The following is a 22,441-nucleotide window of genomic DNA, read 5'->3' as shown; positions in this document are numbered from 1 at the left end:
GTGCTGAGTGTGTGATTTAAGATGGCTTCTGTGCCCAAAGTAGATGGGGAGAAAAGGTCAGGCTGGGGGAAACAACAGTTCTCATGAGAGAGGTAGTCACATGATAAAAAGTTTGAGAGGAAAATTCTTTCTTAGAGTGCTAGAAGGGAAAAAAACACTAGTCTGCAGCAGTCAGATCAGTTTATGGGTTAAGGCCTAGACTGAGTCCATAATTGAAGAACAGCGAACAGCAGGAGCATGCATTTCTAGGAAATAGCACTGGTTGAAAAACTGACAGAATGTAGAAATTAACTGCAAATAACATGAAAAAGAGAACTGAACTGGAAATAGCTTTAGTTTACAATACTGGAAAGATAATGCTGCCATTTATAATGAAAAAACTAGATATTAAAAAAAAGTTTCATTTGTTTTTTAACAAATTCAAATTCTCTCTCTCACAGTTCTGGTGGCTGACTGAGCTCAGCTGGGCAATTCTCACTCAAGGTCCCTTTAGTGGCTGCAGTCAGACAGTGATTGGGCCTGGTACCATCTGGACACTCATTCATGTCTCCTTTGGGGCTAGGAAGATTCAAACAGCTGGGGGTGGGAGCAGCTGCAGCTCCTACCTTTAAGAAAAGTTCTGACAGGTGTAGATGAATTAAGTTGATAATATTTAGTTTCAAGTAACAAGAGAAGCATTAAAAGGAGACATCTTGCTGACAAGGGGATTTTTAAAAACCCTCTTCTAAGGATGTAGCTATAACAATATGGGCTTTATCTCCTTACACATAAGTGATAACCTAAAGGGGTCAGCCCATAAATATCTATTTGATCCCTGGCACTAATGTAACTGATGTTTATTCAATTATAAAGAAGGGAGTAATATAGTAGAATGAGGCATATTTCATAAAAAATGCAGTACAGTGGCTAAACACACAAAGCTCAGTCAGACAGCTCTGAGCCAAATCCTAACTCTGCCATTTTCTTACTGTGTAACTTTAGTCAAGTCATCAGACTTTTAAAAAATAATAATTTTTAATTGAAAAAGTGTGTGTGTGTATGTATATATATATATATAAAATGTACAACATGATGTTTTGAAGTATGTATACATTGTGGAATGGCTAAGTTGAGCTAATCAACATATATACATTGCCTCACTTATTGTTTGTGATGAGAACACACACGCTTTGAGCTTTGGTTCTGTTATCTACAGAATGGAGACAGTAGAACCTAAATCACAAGATGGCTACAGAAATTAAATTTAATAATGGCAATGTATGTGACTGCTATGTGTTTCTACTCTTTGCAGTATTATTGGCCTCGGTTCCAAATTTTATAGGAATGAAAAGAAAACAACTAACCTGACTCATGGCAAAATATTTACAGCCCTCCCAAAATCTCTTCATACTTCTCTTATATTCTTCTGCCCCACTCTTAGGGGGTGTGTTGCCCTAAGTCCTCAAGTATAGTATCCTTAACATGGCATTTAGAAAGTATGCCTACCTTATCCCTTGATGTATTCTTCTTTCTTTAGTTTTATTAATTTGGCCTCTCAGCTGACCTGACACTCAAAACATATATTCGTGGCCAGGCATAGTGCCCTAGGCCTGTAATCCCAGTACTTGAGGAGGCTGAGGCCAGAGGATCACTTGAGCCTAGTAGTTCAAAGCTATAGTGAGCTATGATAGTGCTGCTGCACTCCAGCCTGGGCAACAGAGCAAGATTCTGTCTCTAATAATAAATAAGTTGAACATATATTTCCTCAGTATAACCAAGAGGAACAATCAGATCAGATTAATCCATAAGATATGAACAACTGATGTCCTGTTGTCCCTTCTGGGGATATTTGTGATTTGGTAAAGGGCCTTTTAACCCAAGTAAGTATCTAGTTTAATGTTTATTATTCTGCATAAAACTAGAACTCTGCATTACTAGAGAGTGTTTCATACTCCGTTTGGGACATGCCAGGTCAAACTAAGAAACAAGTATCTTGACAGTAGCATGTCCTAGAGCCTAATATACTAAGTAAATCACCAAGGAAGAGCATATACTGTATAGCACTTCCCAAGTATATATGATAAGTTATTTTCATGACTGAAGGAACAGTGTTCCAGGAAACATGGGTAGATATTGCAGAAGACGTATTTGGGGATGGGAAGTTTAGCAGGTAAGTGACAGGTTCTAGGTGGGTGCTGGTCTCACTCTCCAGGGTTTTCTTATCCTAAGCCTGTCATGCTTATCATGGCTTCATTCCTTCTGTACTTTTGAAACTATAGTATCTCTATGCAAGCTCAAGGACTTTTTACCTTAGCTAACATTGTTTGTTGGTAGAAACACACTGGGAAGCATTTGTACACATCAGCCATTTGTAAATTGGGGATTTATAAACTGCGGCTGCTTGTATGTTAATGATATTCTACTATGAGTAATAATATGCTTATAGTCTTAAAATGTGAAACTCTAGTTTTAATCTGTTGAAAATAGATTATTTTTCGAATAACTAGAAAAATGTAATTGCATTATGGTATCATACCCTATTTTTATCTCTTTATGTCTTTAAAATAAGTTATTGGTTATGTTTGAAAATGCTTTTCAAGGATAGTGAAGATTTAACACTTAGGAATGCTTAGTAAACCTTTCATGTTAACACTGTAATTTTGCCTGTACTAGATTATAAAAAGTCTTAAAACTAGAATTATTTACATTGCCATTGTATATTTAATTTTGTTGGCATTAAAGAAAATATTATGTTTGCTAGAAACTATGAGACAGGGACATTTTAATAACACAGTGAGTCAGTATTACCTGGACATGGAAGTTTAATGTCTTAAATTATATAATAAAAATATTTTTTGTTTTAATTTTTACATCCATTTCTAATGATACATAAAACATGCTTCTCAGAACCCTTATACAATGAGAATCTCATTACTTTTTGGATCCTATTAGACCTCAGCAGTATCAACACTATATCACTTGCATGTTAACTAACATGAAGGTGTGCAAAGAATAATTGTTTTGTGACCACCAACAGTGCATGAGCCATAAAAATGTGTTTTTAAAAATTCATGTTGTATAAGGGAGCCTTCTTCACAATTTAACTTGGTTCTTTTACTATATTTTCTTCTCTTTTTATTCTTTTAATTTCTATTGTTTTAAAAACTGCACCCAAGATGCCTTTGCAGCTTCTCCTGGGGAGGCCCCTGCAGCATCCGAAGGGGCCGCCGCACCAGCTACCCCAACCCCTGTAGCAGCAGCACTTGATGCATGTTCAGGAAATGGTGGGTTTAAAGTCATTAGCCAGTCTGTTATTTTTCTGTCCTAATGTAAAACCCCCATAGTTAGAAGTGGCCATATGTTTTTCTAATTTTATTTTCTTCTGAGTGTAAAGTGTCATTCATCATAACTGAATAAATAATGCCAGCATTTAAAACATTAAGACAATGAAGTACATACTTATCAAAATTGACAATTTCTTAAGATTGACAATTTTTGTCAGTGCAAGTATGCTGTCTTAATGTTTTTTTTTTTCTAATGCTATATTGTACTCTTTTGTAACATTGAGTTCAAATATATTGGCATGTTTTAATGATTTTCAAAGCTACCAGATTGACCAAATTAAGTGAAGATTTGAAGGATAGCAATCTCTGATCCTAGACTGTAGGTTAATCTTACAGCACTTTGCAAAGTGCTTTAGTTTGCTAACTTGTGGTACCTACTAAGTTTCCCCTTTTCTTTAGAAAAACATCCTAATCACTAACCCCTGCCAATAGGATAGTAGTTAAATCCAAGGAGCCTCACACCTAGCTAGTGTGTAAATATCTGTGTAGGGTGTCTCTTGCCATAGTTATGACGCTGTCTCTTGTCTCTTTCCTTACTGATGCTGTGTGTGTCTCCACTTTCCTTTCCAAAAGACCCCTTTGCCCCGTCTGAAGGTAGTGCAGAGGCTGCACCTGAGCTGGACCTCTTTGCAATGAAGCCACCTGAGACCAGTGTTCCTGTAGTTACCCCTACAGCTAGCACAGCCCCTCCGGTTCCCGCAACTGCTCCTTCTCCTGCTCCTGCCGTTGCAGCTGCTGCTGCTGCCACTACCGCTGCCACCGCCGCTGTCACCACCACTACCACCACCTCCGCTGCCACCGCCACCACTGCTCCTCCTGCTCTAGATATCTTTGGTGGTAATTTTTTGTTATTGTTGTCAACTTCTTTCCGTCTAGTGGATTGAATTCTGGTCCTTGAGATGTACTGCATGAAGACTGTTTAATTAAATGGTTCTCTAGAAACCATTTGCTGCTTAATTCAGAGTTCTGCAAAGTGCTAATTCAGGACTAGGAAGTGATGCTGTGTCAGGCTTATTGTTCAAGTTGAGTAAAGGCATGTGTGTTCTTGGTCTTAGATTTATTTGAGTCCGCTCCTGAAGTTGCTGCAGCGCCTAAGCCAGATGCTGCTCCTAGCATAGACCTGTTTGGTACAGGTAAAACCAAAGCAACCCTTTTTTTTCACTTTAGTTTCTTAGATGTTTTCCTGATTAAGCTCTTAGTACTCACCTGTGATAATGCATTTGTTAGATTTTTTACTTTGATTTCAGCTTTCTACTACTTACCTCTGCTTGGTTTTGGTTTGTTTCACTTTTGGAAGATGCTTTCTCCTCTCCACCACAAGGGGCCTCTCCTGTGCCTGAGAGTTCTCTCACTGCTGACCTCTTATCCGGTGAGTGCTTTGCCAAGGTCAGGCCTTCAGAGATGTCTTGTGGGAGTAATGCATGGAGAGAAGGATATGACATGAGGGTTTTTCTTGAGTTCTTTTAAATTTAAAATTTATTGGAAAAGAAAAACTCACTCTTGGTACCATCATCAACTGATGAGGGTTAATATTTCAAATCTAAGGCTAGTGAAAATTTTTTTCACACTGAAACTTCTGACCTCAAGGAGTCAAATTTTATTTTGTTCTGGAGAGTGTGTATTTTAAAATCCGTTTGCTTTTCCTTAACTGTTAAGATTGTCTACAGTCTTTCTGCCTGGAGTGAACCATGAAATCCCAAGATGCCATTTGTCAAGGCTCATGGTTTTCTTTTCCCTTGGGTGACATGCACTTTTTCCTGTCTGTGCCTCACTGCAGTGGATGCATTTGCAGCACCATCTCCTGCAACCACTGCCTCGCCAGCAAAGGTGGATTCTTCAGGTGTCATAGACCTTTTTGGGGGTGCGTATTTCTCCTCCATCAACACTTAGGAATCTTTTTTTCTTCAGAATAATTTTTAGATCTATTTTATTATATTTTATCATTTTTTCTTTAGGCTATATAAACTTCTATCTCTTAAATGTAAACTTAAGTTGTTAAGATCATTTTCATTTCTTTGCCATCATCGTCTTCATCCTCATCATTTCATCATAATTTTCAGTACATGACCTAACAAAACACATAATTTTTCACTCGATGTTTTCAACTTTTTGTTCATCCTAATGTAGAATTACCTGACTGGAATTTCCTTCTACTGTTCTTCTTTGGTGATCCTGATCTGTTGGCTAAATCAACATCTCTAAGTTCCTAAAAGCCAAATAAACATGACCTATTAATAAATAATTCAGAAATTAAAACAAGCCAGTTAAAACTGAATATATTTCCCTCTGCCTTTATGTGTTATCTGAGGGCAGAAAGATGTACTGAATTAACTCTTGAACTTAAATACCATCCTTAGAAAGCTTAACCCACGTTGAGTACCTCCTGTACATTAAAGCATCGTGGACATTCCATGATGGGTACATGAGGAATACAAAGATGTTACAGTGTCTGATATTTGGGAGCTCAAGACTTGTGTCAAATAAACACTAAACCTTGACATGTAGGTACAAATAATATTACTGCTCCTTGAATTAAGTCTATTAATTTTTTAAACATTTAATATAATTTTAAATTGAAAAATTCTGTTTTAATACCTTTAGGTAAAAAGTTTAAAACCTTGCTTCTGTTTTGACAGATGACAGGGTTTGGTCCAAAAATTTTATTCTTAAAAAAAAAAAAAAAAAAAAGAATTCCCTTTACTTGTTAATATTTTAGAACTCTTTTTGAGAGAATACCTCTGTGGGAGCATAATTCAATTCATGTGATCATTTCACACACCCACAAAAGACAAGCTCACTGTACACTGTCATGTCTCTGCATTTCTCTACATAATACTTAAATTCCTTACTGTACTTACTTTTTACGCTTTCTTACTTTTCTGCTGCACAATGGATAGATGCGTTTGGAAGTAGTGCTTCTGAACCCCAACCTGCATCTCAGGCTGCTTCTAGTTCATCAGCATCGGCAGACCTACTAGCTGGTAATTCAATTAAAATGGTATTTTGTAGAAATTAAATTTGGATATATTTTTATAAGTAACAATTATAAAAATTACATAAATTACAGGGTGCATGTTTTCTTTTTCTTTCAAGACATGAAATTGAGGGAGGGGGCAAAGGATTGAAAAACTGAATATTGGGTACTATGCTTATTACTTGGGTGACAGGATCAATCATACTCCGAACTTCAGCATCACGTAATACATCCATGTAACAAATTTGTACTTGCCCCCCCAAATCTGAAACAAAATTGAAATTATTTTTTAAAAATAATTTTAAAAGACATGAAATTGAAAATTAAGTCATTGTACAATAGAAGTTTGATTATTTCTCAGGGTTTTATGAAATTAGTCTTAAAATTGCAGCTGTATACAAGCCACTTTTGTGGCTTCTTGGATGCTCCAAATCTGCCTTAGTTTCAGTCAACATGTTTCCTTTAGATTATTTAAAAGGTAATATGCTTATGTAACAATTTTTGTCTTGGAATGTCTATGCCCATATTTTTTTAAAGGAATTTGTGGGGAAATGTACCATGATGTTTGAAAATAGGTTTCATAATATATGAATCACTCCACGAGAAACTGTTATAGACTCCTACCATTGGGTCAAAACTGCTATTACATAGACCACCTTTTTTTTTTTTTTTTTTTTTTTTTAACAAGCTGATCATTTTTCTATGTGAAAGCACATGGGGTGATCTCAGTTCAACAGGGTCATAGTGTGAAATAGATTGGTACAGTTTGCCTAGGATTACTGCTTGTGGCCCAGGTAGTATATATATGATAAAAGGAAACAGTTCAAGGACTCAAAAATGGTAAAAGCCAAGTATTGGTCTTCCTTGGGAGCAAGACAGAGTTGTGCTTAGTGATAGCCTTGACCTAGAAATTATTATTTTCATAAGCAAAGCATTATGAAAGACCAGTTGCAAGACCACAGTAGTAAGTTTAAGTTCAGATTATTAGTCAAACTCACAAGACATTGTTGGCTTATCTTACTCTGATTTTACTTAGAAGAGTACGTAACAGGAAGCACAACAGTAGTATCACAGAGCACTCATTTACTCAGATGCAGATTCTGAGGTCCCTCCACAGTCACCACAAGGGATGAATTTTGGTCCTAAGGTTGACAAGGGACTGACAAGAGCATAGGTCACATCACCACTGGGAAGCTGCCATGCATGTCTGAAGTCTTACATCTTAAATACTGTGCTAGTGCTAGCCATGTAGACCTTGATAGAACATATGAATAGTTCCCTTTTTTAGTATGGATATAGCCCATAAAATTACAAGTTATACAATAAACAGTCCTGGCACCAGGTACAGCAAGCTAAGGAACATTTATTCTTGGATTAGTAGTGAGTAATGGCAGATCCTAAAGGATCCTCATCAGCCTTCAGAGTTGTAAGAAGTTTAAGTTGAGGTAAAATCTTTCCGCAGGAAGCTGAAGCAGGTAGTCATAGCCCAGCTGTTAGCCTTTCCTTCCATGGGTAATTCAGACTGGCTATTTAACAGTCTTTCCCAGGGGCAATAGTTCTCTAGTGTCTTTCCCATCCTTTCCAGACTACCTTGATCAAACATGACAGTTTTGTGTGCTGAAACCACTCATACCAGTGACTACCACTAGGTATTTTCCTCAACATTGAAGAACCAGGGACCCACCATGATATTGCTGAGAACTTTGGAAGTTGCAGAGATAATAAGAGGCAGTATACTTAACACAAACCACAGCTGGTTACTTGGTGAAATAAACCACTCGTTTGCCTGGCTTTTCTCCAGGCCTAGATATTCTTATATAAGCTTCAAATTGGCTACAGAAACTTTCAAACTCTTACTAAACCACTAAACTTCATACACATTTTGGGGGTTCAGCAATAAGATTTTAATATGCCACAGAAATAGCATAGTTTTCATAGCTATTTGGGGGATCATGACCTTGTTAACTTTAAAATGAGATTAGCGATTACAAACATTTCGCTTTGAAGTTATAGTCAAGGTTAAAACGGCCCATAAAATCAAATGCTCTGGCCTTTCACAGAAACCTGTGAATTCTTTCTTTCTCTCCTGGGTAACCCATCCCCTGCCACAGATCTCAAATGGGGATTTGAAGCCTACCAGACAGGAGCCTGGCAGAGCGGTCAGCCACTGTTGACCATCTCCAGTGCTGCACAGCCACACTGTCTACTCCAGGGTCCTCCTGCATTGTGGCCCTCTATGCCCTCCAAGGCTAGAACCTGAGATATTGTGTTTCCAAAAGAGCCCAGGACACTGGAAACTGGAGCTGAAAGGCCAAAGCCTGTGGGAAAAAGGAGTGTTCCCATTCAATTCCAAGTCAGAGGTCAGTAACAGAGCCAAGAGGTTTGACCCTGGGGTCCATAATAAGATCTAAAAACACATCTAGAACAAGCCTGAAGGGGTTTGTCACCTGCTGCCAGGTGTAACTGCACATACCTGTGCCACAACTGCACAGCTTGCATGGACAGGTCCCGCAGGGGAAGTGTACAACAAAAGTATGTTAGTTCACTTTACAAAAAAATAAAATGATTCAGTTGTGTTGTCCATTTTGAAGTCTTATTAAAATGGGGTAAAAAAGAGGAGAAAATGAGCAATGAAAGTACCCAATATCATCTACATAGGTCTCATTTACTGTATACTTTCCATTTCTTCTACTGCATCTTCTTGTGACTCTTTCAGTGATAGGAAAAGTTATATATTGTGTACACTTTCTTTCTTCTTTTCTATTTAAATAAATTAATATTCAATGTAAATCAGTATAGGTGAGTTTTAATGTCTCATTTGCTTTCAAAACAATTCTTGTAATTTAATGTGTACATATGTCAGTGCCTGATTTATTTGGCACAATGTAAACTATTATTTCACCTTATATCCTGATATAAGGGCTTTGGCACAGTGTCTCACAATCATAATCCCATCACTTTGGGAGGCCGAGATGGGCAGATCACTTGAAGTCAGGAGTTCGAGCTAGCCTGGCCAACATGGTGAAACCCTAGTCTCTACAAGAAAAAAAAAAAAAAAAAAAAAAAAAACTAGTGTAAGAAATTTTAACTTACTTTTAATTTCTGTAGGGCTTAATTTGGGGGGCTAATTTTTCATACTTCCCTGTTTTCTTATAGAAAAAGATTTCTCACACTTGTTCAAGTATCAAAGCATAAGGAAGACAATTTCTCACTAAAGAACATCATGGAATATTAATATAATTCTATCCTGTGAACTAGGAGCAGCTTTCCTAGCCAAAAAAAAAAGAAAAGAAAAATGAAAAACTTTCTGCTAATAAACACAATATAAAACCACCGTCACATTTATATATGTAACGTAGCTGACAATTGGTTGTTCCTGAGTTTTCACAATTCTCATACATTTTTTGTTTAATGCATATTAAGTAGGACAAATATTTGGGGGCACTGTGTATAGTAATTTGCAGTGAAGCTTAGCATTTGTATTATAGTTGTGTCTGTGTTTATTTGGGGGAAGAATCAGCTAAGTCCAGAGTCTATTGAAACTAAGAGGATTTTTTTTAAAATAAATAAATAAGTGAGCCTAGTCATGGTTAACAAGCCCACAAATATGATCAGAATCAGAGAGAAAGAAGAGAGAAACAGATTCTCTAAAATCCTGTGATTGTCTGTTAGTAATAAAACTGTTTTGAGAAAGAATGAAAAAATAATAATATGCAGACACTGTCATGGGAGGTTTAGACTGTTCAAAGGGAACCTTGGTCACTGGACTAAGGACTCTTACCCCATGGCTAAGATTACATTTTTTTGAGGGAATGTATTTACATGTGAATCATAAAGATAAGGCAGTAAATATATGATATAATTAAATGTTAAAATGATTTTAGAGATTTTAAACTAAAAATTAAGAACCATTTTAAAATTGAGGAGAAGGCTTTATTAAAAATTGGTATGTATTTTGAAACTTGAAAACAAAGACTAAGTGGATAGTCTCTTGAAAATGAACCTATCTGTCATAAAAACTATTATTCTTCTTTATTCAAATTCAGTTCGAGAACTGTCAGATAATAGCAATTCCAGAATTAAACAGCACTTGAAATATTGCCTTAGTCGTCTTCTACCCCTTGAGTAAAAATTTTAAGGTGTTTGGTGCATGCAATATAGTGAAATGATAAAAAATTCTGGAGGAGACAACTTCCAATGAGGCCAGACTAGAAAAATCATTCTCAAAATGATGAAGAAAGGGAGTAATGGGGAGAGGAGGAAGCAGAGAGGAGAATCCATAGCAACAATGAGTAATTCTCTCTAAGCCATTGAGATTACTGGTAGGATACAGATATTATCCATATCTCAGGTAGCATCTGAATAAAAACTTGAAAGTTAAGTTTTTAAATAATAAAAGTAAGTATTTCATACAGTGAAGCTTAAAGCTGTCAAACTCTGCTCAAAATATACCAATTGAAAATATATATGTTTGAAAGCTAGAGGCAGATTACTGGATGACAAAGGTAAAAATGGACTGTTAAGGAAGTTAGGTGTGTTGAGGAATATGCCTAATATCTGAGGTTGGCATCAAGCAGGACAACCATGTTTTTCCATAATAGACACAATTTTAGGGTGACTGCACCATAAATCTGTACTAGTATAAGAGTATTTCACATCCTATCTTTAGTTGCAAAGACAGGGGACTATATGGTCCAGCCTATGAGGCTCTTTGTAGTTTTGCATTTGTTCTCTTAACCACATTAATTGCTTAAAATGAGTCACAGAAGTCCTTGAACTGAATTTAAAATACAAACATGCCCAGTGTGGAATTAAAAAGTAAAAATTTCCTCTAAAGGGTAAAGGTCTACAGAGGATCAATTCTATCATCCTGTGTGGGAGTGTCTGTAGCAATAGTATTAAAATTGTACTCTTGCGGCCAGGCACAGTGGCTCACACCTATAATCCTAGCACTTTGGGAGGCCGAGGCAGGTGGATCACGAGGTCAGGAGATTGAGACTGTGCTGGCCAACATGGTGAAACTCCGTCACTACTAAAAATACAAAAACTACCTGGGTGTGGTGGCATGCACCTGTAATCCCAGCTACTTGGGAGGCTGAGGCAGGAGAATGCCTTGAACCCAGGAGGTGGAGATTGCGGTGAGTCGAGATGGTGCTATTGCACTCCAGCCTGGTGACAGACCGAGACAGACATCTCAAAAAAAAAAAAAAAATTGTACTCTTACAACTGAAACGATATGATGTGTTATATAGACCATGTAGACTATGCCAGTCAGATTTGTTATATCTGAATCAATAGAACTTCATTAAGTGTCTAGGCTACTCCCTTTTAGAACAATACATTCATAAGACTAATCATTTGTGATTAAAAAGCAGTGTGTCAACAGATGCTTGAGTACCTGAAAACAGTTGGCTCTTCAGTTATAATGTAGGACAGTTCAAATATGACTACAGGACACACAAAAGCCTTACCCTGTTTCCAATTCCATTCCATAGAGCACCTTTTTGTTTTTATTTTTATTTTTTTAAGCAACAAGGTCACCCTCTGTTGCATAAATTGGAGGGCACTGGTGTGAACATAGCTCACTGCAGCCTTTAGAACTGATGAGCTGAAGCAATCCTCCCACTTCAGCCTCCTGAGCAGCTGGGACTACAGGCATGTGCCATCATGCCCCCTGGCTTTTATATATATAGATATATATATATATATGTATAAAATGAGGTCTGCTATATTGACCAGGCTGGTCTCAAACTCCTGGCCTTAAATGATCCTCTGCCACAACCTCTCCCCAAGTGCTGGGATTACTGGCATTAGCCACTGTACCCGTGTAAACATCTTTCTTAATATAAATTAGAACCACATAGAAAGATTAGTTGTTTAGATTTTCCTATTAACTCTATTCCAGGGCCTTAAAACTTTTCAGTTAGTTACCAGGAGGAATTCCTCAAACTCTTCATTAATGTCTGTAATGTTCCTGTTTAGTTCTTCATTATAGCAATTTTTTGACATAATCAATTGGTCATTTTATATCACCTAATAGCTGTTTAATTATTCTAGGCTTGTGAGGACACTTACTTCATAAGAACCAAGTATAATGGGAAAAAGTCATCCTGCCAGATCTCGAAAATTTTATAAATGTATAGGAAGGTTACCACTACAGCATTTTTTCTGGATGTGGGAAAGAGGCTGTGTGGTACAGTGGCAAAGAGTCCAGACTCTGGAGAATTCCTGTGTGGAATCCTGGATCCACCGTTTGCCTTCATACAAATTATTTAACATCTCTGACCTCAGCTTTCTCATCTTTGAACTTCATGGGGTTGTTATAAAGAGTAGATAAGCTAATGTGTGTTTTAGATTGAACCGTTTAAAACTGCTGGTTTTCTAGGATCAAAACAGTCAAATATCAGTCATTCGTGTCGTTCATATGGTTCACCCTAAAAAAGGAAACCTAGAACAGTGCCTGGCACTTGGTGAACCCCAGGCCAATGTTGGCTTTACCTTTAATTTTCTTAGAGAAGGCACTATGTTTTTTTCAGTGAACAGCTTTATTGGTTCACCTATAGATGTGATCTTAGCATAAAGTGGAAATAGCACTAAGCAGAGTGTCCTAGGTAAATGCACTCTTTTTCCTCTTTTTGCTGAATCTTACCAGTGTGTTAATTTCTCTTTGAGTCATTTCTTCTAGCCATGAGATGACAGGACTGAATCAGATGATCCTGAGGCCCTTTCCAACACTAATCTGCTGTGATTCTAAAATAAATTGTCCTTTCCGTGGCCAAGTTTTAAGAAGTCAAGAGTCAGATTGTCTCTACATTCACCTATAGAAAGAGAATCACAATATAATTTAATTAACTAGACACACTCCAACTTGAGGTGCAGGATAATGTTTCTTAAAAATCAACATTAATACAGCTACCAATCTTCCTAAAATCAAAATGGTCACATTCACAAAAATAATTACTTTTAACCTACCTTTGCTGGGCTAAGCTCTTACTGATTTAGAGAATGTCTTCTCCAGTAAAGAAAGTTACATGATACTTATGCCATTCAAATACTAAAATCACTTAAAGTAGCCATCATGAACTGTAAAGATCATCTAATAAGTAACTTTTTTTCCAAATTAAAATTTTTTCATACACATATGAGGAAAGCCTAAACCCACATCACTGTCAATTTCTAGGAATAATATAACTTGAACAGCATTGCCACCTTCTTTAGAAAATAGTAGAGAATTTTAGTGGAAATCATTTTCAAAATTATATATTGATTCTATGAAATGTAAACTTAAGAATGTTTTCTGAAACATTGTTTTTGCAAGCAGTTTGTGAAGAAGAGACAATGACTGGATTTGAAAGGAATATATACTTAAGCTGTAAAAAGGAATGACTTCTGGTAGTAATAAATTCTTTTATAATAGAACATCATCCTGTGTCTTGTTAAGAAATCACTTCCTTCACAGGTTGTATATTTTTGTTCAGCAGCAATACAGAGTGATCTCTGCTTCTGTTTCTGTTTGTTGATTGAGAGAAATGTTTTGCTTCTAACCATCAAAGGATAAATAGTTAATCTGAGGTTGCAATACTTTACAGTAGTCTTTGATTTGTCCTCACCTTTTATATTCAAAAGTGTCCTTCATTTAATAAGCATTAATTCAGTGTTTTAGGCACTATGCAGAATATTAGTGGAAAAAACATGAAAAGAAGACACAGTTCCTGGCCTCATAAAGCCATCTTGGGGTTGGAGTCAGGGCAGTGGGGATAAATACATGTAATGAGAGTAGCATGGGGCCATGTACCAAGTGCTGAGAATACTCGGCATGTATATGGGGATGTGGGTGGGGTGCAGCTGGTAGTGGGTAGCAGTGTGAGGGCAAGGAATTCCTCCCAGAGCAGGCATCTGACACTGCTAGTGGCGGATCACAGCTGCAGCCTGCCTTGCTGCAGGGGCCAGTGGGTAGAGACAGAAGGACCTGATCACTATCCAAAGGAATTCAAATTATATGAATTGAAAAATTGTGGGAAGCTGATAGAAGATTTTGGAGAAGTAACTTTGTCAACATTTTCCACTTGGAAAGATCACTCTGGCTGCACTGTGGAGACTAGATTGGAGGAGATCTAGACTAGAGACAGGATTGCATCCCACTCTATGACTGTTCATGAATCCAGAGAGCAGTGTTGTAGGGATCTGCACTGGTGGTAACAGCAGGGGGGCTAGAACATGTATGATAGATGTTAAAGATTTGATGTGTATTTTTATGATTTGTATTTGCATTTTATTATAATTTGCAGTAAACATTTTCTGAAACCAGATATTATGATTTGAAGAAACATAAAATTTCAGTATCTGAATTTTAGCCCTAGTGATACCTTCTTTGTTTTATATACTCCATTGTAATAATAGATTTACTTGCTATAGTTTCCTCTTAATAAGGGTATACTTGTGTGCTATCTTATTTCTAATTAAATTAAATCTCTCATTAATGCATATCAGATATCAAAATATTATGCTTGAACAACTTTTTAGAGCTACTCTGTTTCACTCACTGCTAATCAACATGCAATCAATTCCTTTTCACTTTTCTGTAACTTTTTAAATTCTGTTTTTATGGCCTTTACCCACCTTTATGTTATTTCTGCTTATGTTTTTTTGGAACATTTTTTTCAGGATTTGGGGGTTCTTTCATGGCCCCTTCCCCATCTCCAGTGACTCCAGCTCAGAATAACCTGCTACAGCCCAATTTTGAGGCAGCTTTTGGGACAACGCCTTCAACTTCCAGCAGCAGCTCCTTTGATCCATCAGGTGAGGCAGTGACTTTCAAACATTATTTTCATGTGTCCTGGTAATAATAATAATAATAAAAAAAAACTACCTAAGGTTAGTATGCTATCAGGAAATTTACAACAAGCAAATATTGAGTGATAATTTGGTTTATAAAACATTAATAAATCTCTCATTCAGTAACTTAAATTAAAATTTACAGTACATATTGGTATCCATAAGAATAACCTGCAATCCTTTCTCTGTTTCTGTTTATTTTTAGCAGAAATCTAACTTAATCTGCACACTATCTATTTGCCTGAGCTTACATGCACATGGTTTAGAGCTGGTTAAAGAAAAACAAATACTTTGTACTAAATCTTTGTACAGTGTTTGAATATGTGAACACTCCCACTGCTGTTGCTTACATCCTCTGAAGCCTGCATGGCCCTCAGTTTTATGAAGTTGAGACACAAATAGTATTCTTTGCCTGCCTTTAACCTTTCATCACTGCTGTCATTTTGTTTGTATTCTCTTCCATTCTACTCTTCCCATGCTGGGTCCTTACTACAAATTTTCAATTGGTGAGTTTTCGGCAATTAAATGTGTTTCAGAAACACCCCAAATAAATCCTCTGCCTGACAATTTGGTTGCTTCTATTGCCAGTGCCTAGTTGAATGCTGTCCTTTTTCACTTTAAAATTATTGTATAGTAGTTGTTGTGGTAGATATGCATAGTTTTTTGATAAAATTTTATAACTACAAAGTTTTTGACATAGATAACATATTAGCAATGTCTTATGCAAATGCTATGTGTCTGCATTTTGAATGGACTTTCTGTATTCTAGGAACTGAACAATTAGTAACTTATTTGGTGATCAGGAGCCATCAATGATGCATTTGATCCCTGATATTTAAAATAGTATTTAATTTACTTATGCCCTTAGAGTTACAACCAGAAATGATTGCTCTAATTAGAGAGAAAAAAATCAAAATTATTACTTCTAAAATGTGATCAACTTTTTCAGATGCCTATTACTAGATGCTGACTGTTATATCAGATGTTTTGTTTCCTAATTTCGTAGGAAACTAAGAGATGCATTATTTTCTCATTTAAGAATTATTTTTAAAGTAAACATTTTAGGTTTTCAGAGTAAATTATTTAGACTTCGCCATAAAGCACATTAGAAGTCTTTTTGCTGTTTTCTTGAATAAGAGCAACAATGGCAATATTGAGTGCCCATATAAAGCAAGCATTATAATAAACACATGACATATATCACCTAATTTAATATTTATAACAAAGCCATGTATTGGTCATACTCTCCCCATTTACAGATGAGAAAACTAAAAAGCTCAGAGAGTAATTTTCTTAAAGTCATATAGCCAGTGAGGCATGCAGCTGAATTGAAGCCCAGTTCTGGCTGCAAAGTCTGTGTTCATTCCTATACATTATACAGATTTTTTTCCATCCTTGTTCATGTTCATTAGTATTTTCATACTTTATGAGTAGACATATGTCGACATGTTCTTCTTGGTGTTACAGTCATGGAAAGTGTGAATTACATGCCTTCTTTTATAAGATTGTGTATTCACTTGTTTCCATAGTTTATCGAAAGACAGTTTTGCTTTAATTTTGCATATGAGCTTTTTTTGTTTTTAATTATTCTGAACCTAGTCCATTTGATTTCCAGTGTTTGATGGTCTAGGTGATCTTTTGATGCCAACCATGGCACCAGCTGGGCAGCCTGCACCTGTCTCAATGGTACCACCCAGTCCTGCGATGGCAGCCAGCAAAGCACTTGGAAGTGATCTTGATTCTTCTCTTGCCAGCTTAGTAGGCAGTGAGTAATCTAGTTTTTTTTTTTTTTTTTAACTGAAGCATATGTGAATTGTTTTTTGTCTCTCTCTCTCTCTCTCTCATCTCATATGTTTTGTTTCTGGAGTCTCTTACGGGTGAGTATAGCAGGGAGGGAATAGAAATACTTAGTGCTTTACCCAGTGCAGGTCCTTGGAAGGCAAACAGTTCCTATACCATTGGCTCATGAGCAATACCCATGTCATTGTAATCTAAAGTATTAAAGGTATAATTAGGGAGCATATACAAGTATGAAACCAAGTGTATTATGTGTAATAAGCACTTAACTTTCCATTTCATTTGGAAATAAGAACATAGAGAACTTACATGAAGCACAGTATCTTTATAAATTGAGTATCCAACTGAGTTTCAGTCATTTGTTCAACAAATATTTATTGAGTACCAAGCATTATTCCAGGCTCTAGAGATAAACCAGTAAGCAAAACAGATAAAAATGTCTGTACTTATGGCACTTGGGAAGGGCAGACACAAACTTTAAAATAAATAAATTGTATAGCATGTTAGATCATAAGTTCCATGGAGAAAAACGGAACAGACAAAGGAGAGCTGGGAGTGCTGCAGGGTAGGAGTTAAAGCAAGCCTCAATAAGAAGGTAAAATTTGAGCAAAGATTTTGAAGGTAAAGGGGTAAACTAAAGATGATCTAAAGAAGGACATCTGCAGGAAAATGAAATAGTCAGTGCAAAGGCTTTGAGGCAGAAGATTGCCTGGCAGATTCAAGGGACATCCAGGAGTTGAGTGACTGGAGCTGAGTCGGTGAAGGAGAGAGTCCTAGGGAGGAGGGCAGCTATTATAAAGATCGACCTTTGCTCCTAATTCTGAATTTTGTATTCATGTGAATGGGTTTACCGCTGTAGATATGTAATATTCAAGGCAGTATCAAAAGTTTAGCAGATCACTGATAGAGACTTCTTTACCTGTGAATTTCCCTGTGGACATACATTTTGTTTTCCATTCCTTCCCTGTGGTTTTAGCAACCATGAAAATACTTTTATAACACCCAGGGAGAGGTTATTTGACTATTTCCTCCTACACTAAAATTTCATCTCACTAAGTGATTGTTTTTTCTGCATACTATACTGTATCCCCTTTCAGAAATAAAGGACTCATACCTCCAGCTGCTGAGAGTGCCACCAACACACAGCCCTCAGCTGTCAACCACCTTTGAGAATGATCCCAGCTGAAAGAAGCTAACCTGCTAGAGTGATGGCCAAACAATCTTGAAAAAGAAAAAATTTGAATCAATTGTGTTTCCAATTTCAAAACTTCTACAAAGCTACAATAATCAGGACAAATGGTACTGGTATAAGGATAGACTTAGAGACCAAAGGTATAGAATAAAGATCCCAGAAATAAACCCACATATATAGTCAAATGATTTTTGACAAGGATACCAAGACCATTCAGTGAGGGAAAAGACATTCTTTTCAGGAGAAAAATATTGGGAAAAGACTAAATAACTTCATGAAAAAGAATGAAATTTTACCCTTATACCAAAAAAATTAATTCACAATAGGTCATACAACCAAATGTAAGAGCTAAATCTATACAACATTTAGAAGAAAACATAGGAGTAAATCCTTATGACCTTAGATTAGGTTATGTTTGGTTCTTAGATATGACACCAAAAGTACAAGAAACAAAAGAAAAAATAGATAAATAGGAATATATCAAAATACTTTTGTGCTGTAGACAATACCAGTAAGAAAGTGAAAGGACAAACCGTAGAATGGGAGAAAACATTTGCAAATTATTTATCAGAAAAGAGACTTGTACTCAGAATAAAGAACTTTTACAATTCAATAATGAAAAAACAAACAATGCAGTTTTTTAAATGGCAAACATATTTTTTGAATAGACCTTTTGACCCAAGCACCTGTATTCTCCAAAGAATATGTACAAATGACCAATATGCACATTATTCATCAGTGAAATGCAAATCAAAACCAAATAAGATATCACTTTATACCCATTAGGATGGAGATAATTAAAAAGACATATAACCAGTATTGATGAGGAAATGGAAAACTTGAAACCCACAGACATTGCTGGTAAAAATGTGACATGGTTTAGCTGCTATAGAAAGAAGTCTGATAGTTACTCAAAATGTTAAACATAGATTATCGTATGACTCAGCATTTCCACTCCTAGGTGTATGGAGTGGAAATGAAAATGTGCATGCACACAAAAATTTGTACATGAATGATTATAGTATCGTTATTCATAATAGCCAAAAAGTAGACAACCCTAATGTTCATCACTTGATGAATGGACAAGCAAAACGTGATATATCTACATGATGAAATATTATTTGGCAATAAAAAGAAATGAAGTATTAATACATGCTACAACTGGATTTACTGTGAAAACAAGCCAAGTGAAAGAAGTCCGACACAAAAGACTATGTATTTTCATATACGATTCCATTTATATGAAATGTCCAGAATAGACAAATGCATAGAGACAGGAAGTAGACTGGGCCTTCAAGGGGCTGAGGGAAGTGGAGAGGAAGAGGAGTGACTGCTAATCGGTACAGGGTTTCTTTTTGTTGTGACAAAAAAAGTTCTATATTAACACTGTGAATAAACTAAAACCATTGAATTATGCACTTTAAAGGGGTGAATTTTATGGTATGTGAATTATATCTCAATAAAAATGTTTTTATAAAACATTTTTCAGTGTTAGCTGAGGCTTCTATTAAGACTGCATTGCAGTCTTGCCCAATCACAGTTTCCTCTCTTCCCTTTCAAAATAAATTTCCTGCATGCTAATCTCCATCCCAGAGCCTTCCTCCCAGGAGACCTAGCTTGCAACAGAGGCCCAGGCCCTGAGGTGCTCATTCCTGTCTGCCACAAAATTTGACAAGGGATTCATATATACATGTGTAAGATACACTTCTGCTTTCTTTTGCTTTTTCACATGAACAGGCATAAATACTTGGTTTAGCTTTTTAATCATTTAATACATAGAGATTTAGTTTTATAGTCTAATTGAAAAATAAATTTTAAAATGAATTTTGTCTTTTAAAAAAGAAAAAAATAACTAAAATTATGGGTAATCATTTTTATATTTGGTGTTCAGTTAAAATATACCTTATTCTCTTTTGTAATGCCAAGATTTGGTAAGAAATAAATATTAACTTCATCCTCTAATACATTGATTATTCATCTGATTAGGGCTATTGTCCTGGCTGTTCCCTCTGCCTAGAAAACTCTCACCCAGATCTCTGCTCAGCTTTGCCCAAGTCTCACCTCTATGAATCCTTCCCCAAGTTCCCTGTGTAATATTCTCTAGCCCCATGCTTATCTTACCCCTTCAACCCCACTTACTCTGCCCTTCCTTTTCATTTTTTTCAACCCCACTTACTCTGCCCTTCCTTTTCATTTTTTCCGTAAGCTTTCCATATCGCCTTCTAGCAGCCTATATCATTTACTTTTTTATTGTTTTGTCATCTGTCTGACACCATCAGAACACAAGTTTCTCCAGGATAGGACTCTCCGACTGTTTTCTTTACTAACATGTTCCAAGTACCTAAAACGGTGCCTGGCATATGTAGATGCTCAATAAATATTTTCTGAAGTAATAAATGAATTGACATTAGAGCAGACTGATTAAGCCGACTATGTCAAGGAATTCACAGAGCCACTAGAAGGACACGTGGGACTCAGCACATCGTTGTACTCACAGCTGAGATTTATTACGGAAGCAGAGGAAGGATACACGGCTGATGATAAGGGGAAAAGACAAACAGAGTCTAGAAGAATCCACATGCAGACTTCCTTATGCTCTGTCTCTCCCTTGAGGAGAAGAACATACTCGTCACCCAGGAACAAAAATGCAGCAGCATGTGTGAGGTGTTAATGCCTAAAGAAGACCTTTAGAGACTCCACACCCAGAGTCTTTATTGGGCAGTGATCATGTAGGCACCTTCTGCCTGGCATGTACCAAAATTTCAGACTTGCAGAACAAAAGTGGATATTCAGCATAAGCAATATCATTTGTACAAATAGTGTAGGCACAGCGATCCACCTTTATCATTTAGGGAAACTTTTATCCCAGTATAGAGAACAATTTACTAACCAAGTCCCCAGATAGCAGCCTTTCTAAAATAGCAACATCAAACCTGGTATATTTGCTCTTTTCTGGACACCAGTTGACATTAAAATGGATCCTTAAGTCTAACATGAAATAAAAGAAAATCTTTAATTTATGAAAATATTTCCTAATATAGTTTGTTTTCTATATAACTGAATGCAGTCATTCCTAGGCAAAATAAGGACGTTTTTATAGACTTCTGATTCTTTGATCTTTTAAATGTCCTATCATATAAGCTGAATATAGGGATTTACATTCTTTTTTCTTTTATCCATTTATAGATCTTGGAATTTCTGGTACCACATCAAAAAAGTAAGTGTTTGGAAATTATGTGATTTCCTTTTGACAGTGTATTTGTATTCATTTGAGACTATCAACCATTTTACTCATTGGAGTAATTATTCATTCTCATGCTAGATAATTTCACAATTGATTTTTTTATTTCATCACAGATTTTTGTTGTTATTTTACTGGAAGCTCCAAACTGTTGCTTTGCAATGAAAAGGAATAATCTATTTCAATCTCTGAGATTGTCACTAAGTTATATCTAGAAATATTTGGGAATTGTGGCTTGAATATTTTAATAGCATTAAATTCTAGATTCATTACCATAGTTCTAGCTAACATGAATTTTAAAAAGTCTTTCATGAAGTATTAATTGTAAGGAAGGATAGTAAAAATGGTAAGCAATATATTTTTTTATGTATATTTTGTCATTGAAATTGAGACATATTTTTCAGTGGATGGTGTCTTACGATCACTGTAAGGCAGGTTGCAGTCATGATACAGTTGTATGAAACATTCTAAGATCCAGAAAGTGCCATCATCAATGCATCTTAAATTCAACAAAATAGAAGTGTACAGTATATATGATATATTTATTTGCATTTTTAATAACAAATGAATTCAGTTGGATTTTCTGACATACTTTTCTTTATAGAGGATAGGAAATTCCTGTACTTACTGAGGTCCAAACTCTAAATGATATTTTTTCAAATGCTTTTAAGCTTTCTTAGATACAGCATGGCAAGATTCCTCTGTAAGTTTTCATTGCTGTTCTTATTACTATAACATTTGACTCAAACAAACTGCTTTTAAACCCGAGTAAAATAATCTAAGGAGCCACACGCCATTTTTTCTGACTTGTGTTGTTTTGTTTGTTTGCTTGTTTTGCCTGGTTGATTTTAGGGGAGATCTTCAGTGGAATGCTGGAGAGAAAAAGTTGACTGGTGGAGCCAACTGGCAGCCAAAAGTAGCTCCAGCAACCTGGTCAGCAGGCGTTCCACCAAGTGCACCTTTGGTATGTAGCAGTCAGAGCCCAGGGCAGTGCAGGCAGTTTGCCAGTTTCCAAGTGTGTTGAGTAGACTGCATTTTGCTAACTTTGCTGCCAACGGTGTACTTATTCCTCTGAATTG

The 22,441-nt window shown here is 36.3% G+C and overlaps 1 protein-coding gene across 6 annotated transcripts in view; it reads left to right on the top strand.

Moving 5' to 3' along the window:
• Window positions 1-22,441, top strand: part of LOC116275322 (clathrin coat assembly protein AP180-like) — a 47,839-nt gene that overhangs the window by 4,219 nt on the left and 21,179 nt on the right. For 2 of the 6 annotated variants that reach the window (XM_031667283.1, XM_031667281.1), the window contains exons 3-12: window positions 3,156-3,263; window positions 3,897-4,160; window positions 4,379-4,456; window positions 4,621-4,692; window positions 5,101-5,184; window positions 6,221-6,304; window positions 14,962-15,096; window positions 16,748-16,897; window positions 21,308-21,338; window positions 22,215-22,326. In XM_031667283.1, coding sequence (XP_031523143.1) covers window positions 3,156-3,263; window positions 3,897-4,160; window positions 4,379-4,456; window positions 4,621-4,692; window positions 5,101-5,184; window positions 6,221-6,304; window positions 14,962-15,096; window positions 16,748-16,897; window positions 21,308-21,338; window positions 22,215-22,326 — 1,118 coding nt within the window. The remainder of the gene's footprint in view (window positions 1-3,155; window positions 3,264-3,896; window positions 4,161-4,378; window positions 4,457-4,620; window positions 4,693-5,100; window positions 5,185-6,220; window positions 6,305-14,961; window positions 15,097-16,747; window positions 16,898-21,307; window positions 21,339-22,214; window positions 22,327-22,441) is intronic. The other 4 variants (XM_031667282.1, XM_031667285.1, XM_031667284.1 and 1 more) reach the window with 4 other exon arrangements.

The sequence above is a fragment of the Papio anubis genome, chromosome 6 (assembly GCF_008728515.1).
Source record: "Papio anubis isolate 15944 chromosome 6, Panubis1.0, whole genome shotgun sequence".
Taxonomy (NCBI): Eukaryota; Metazoa; Chordata; class Mammalia; order Primates; family Cercopithecidae; genus Papio; species Papio anubis.
This window is presented reverse-complemented; position numbering and strand designations above follow the sequence as displayed.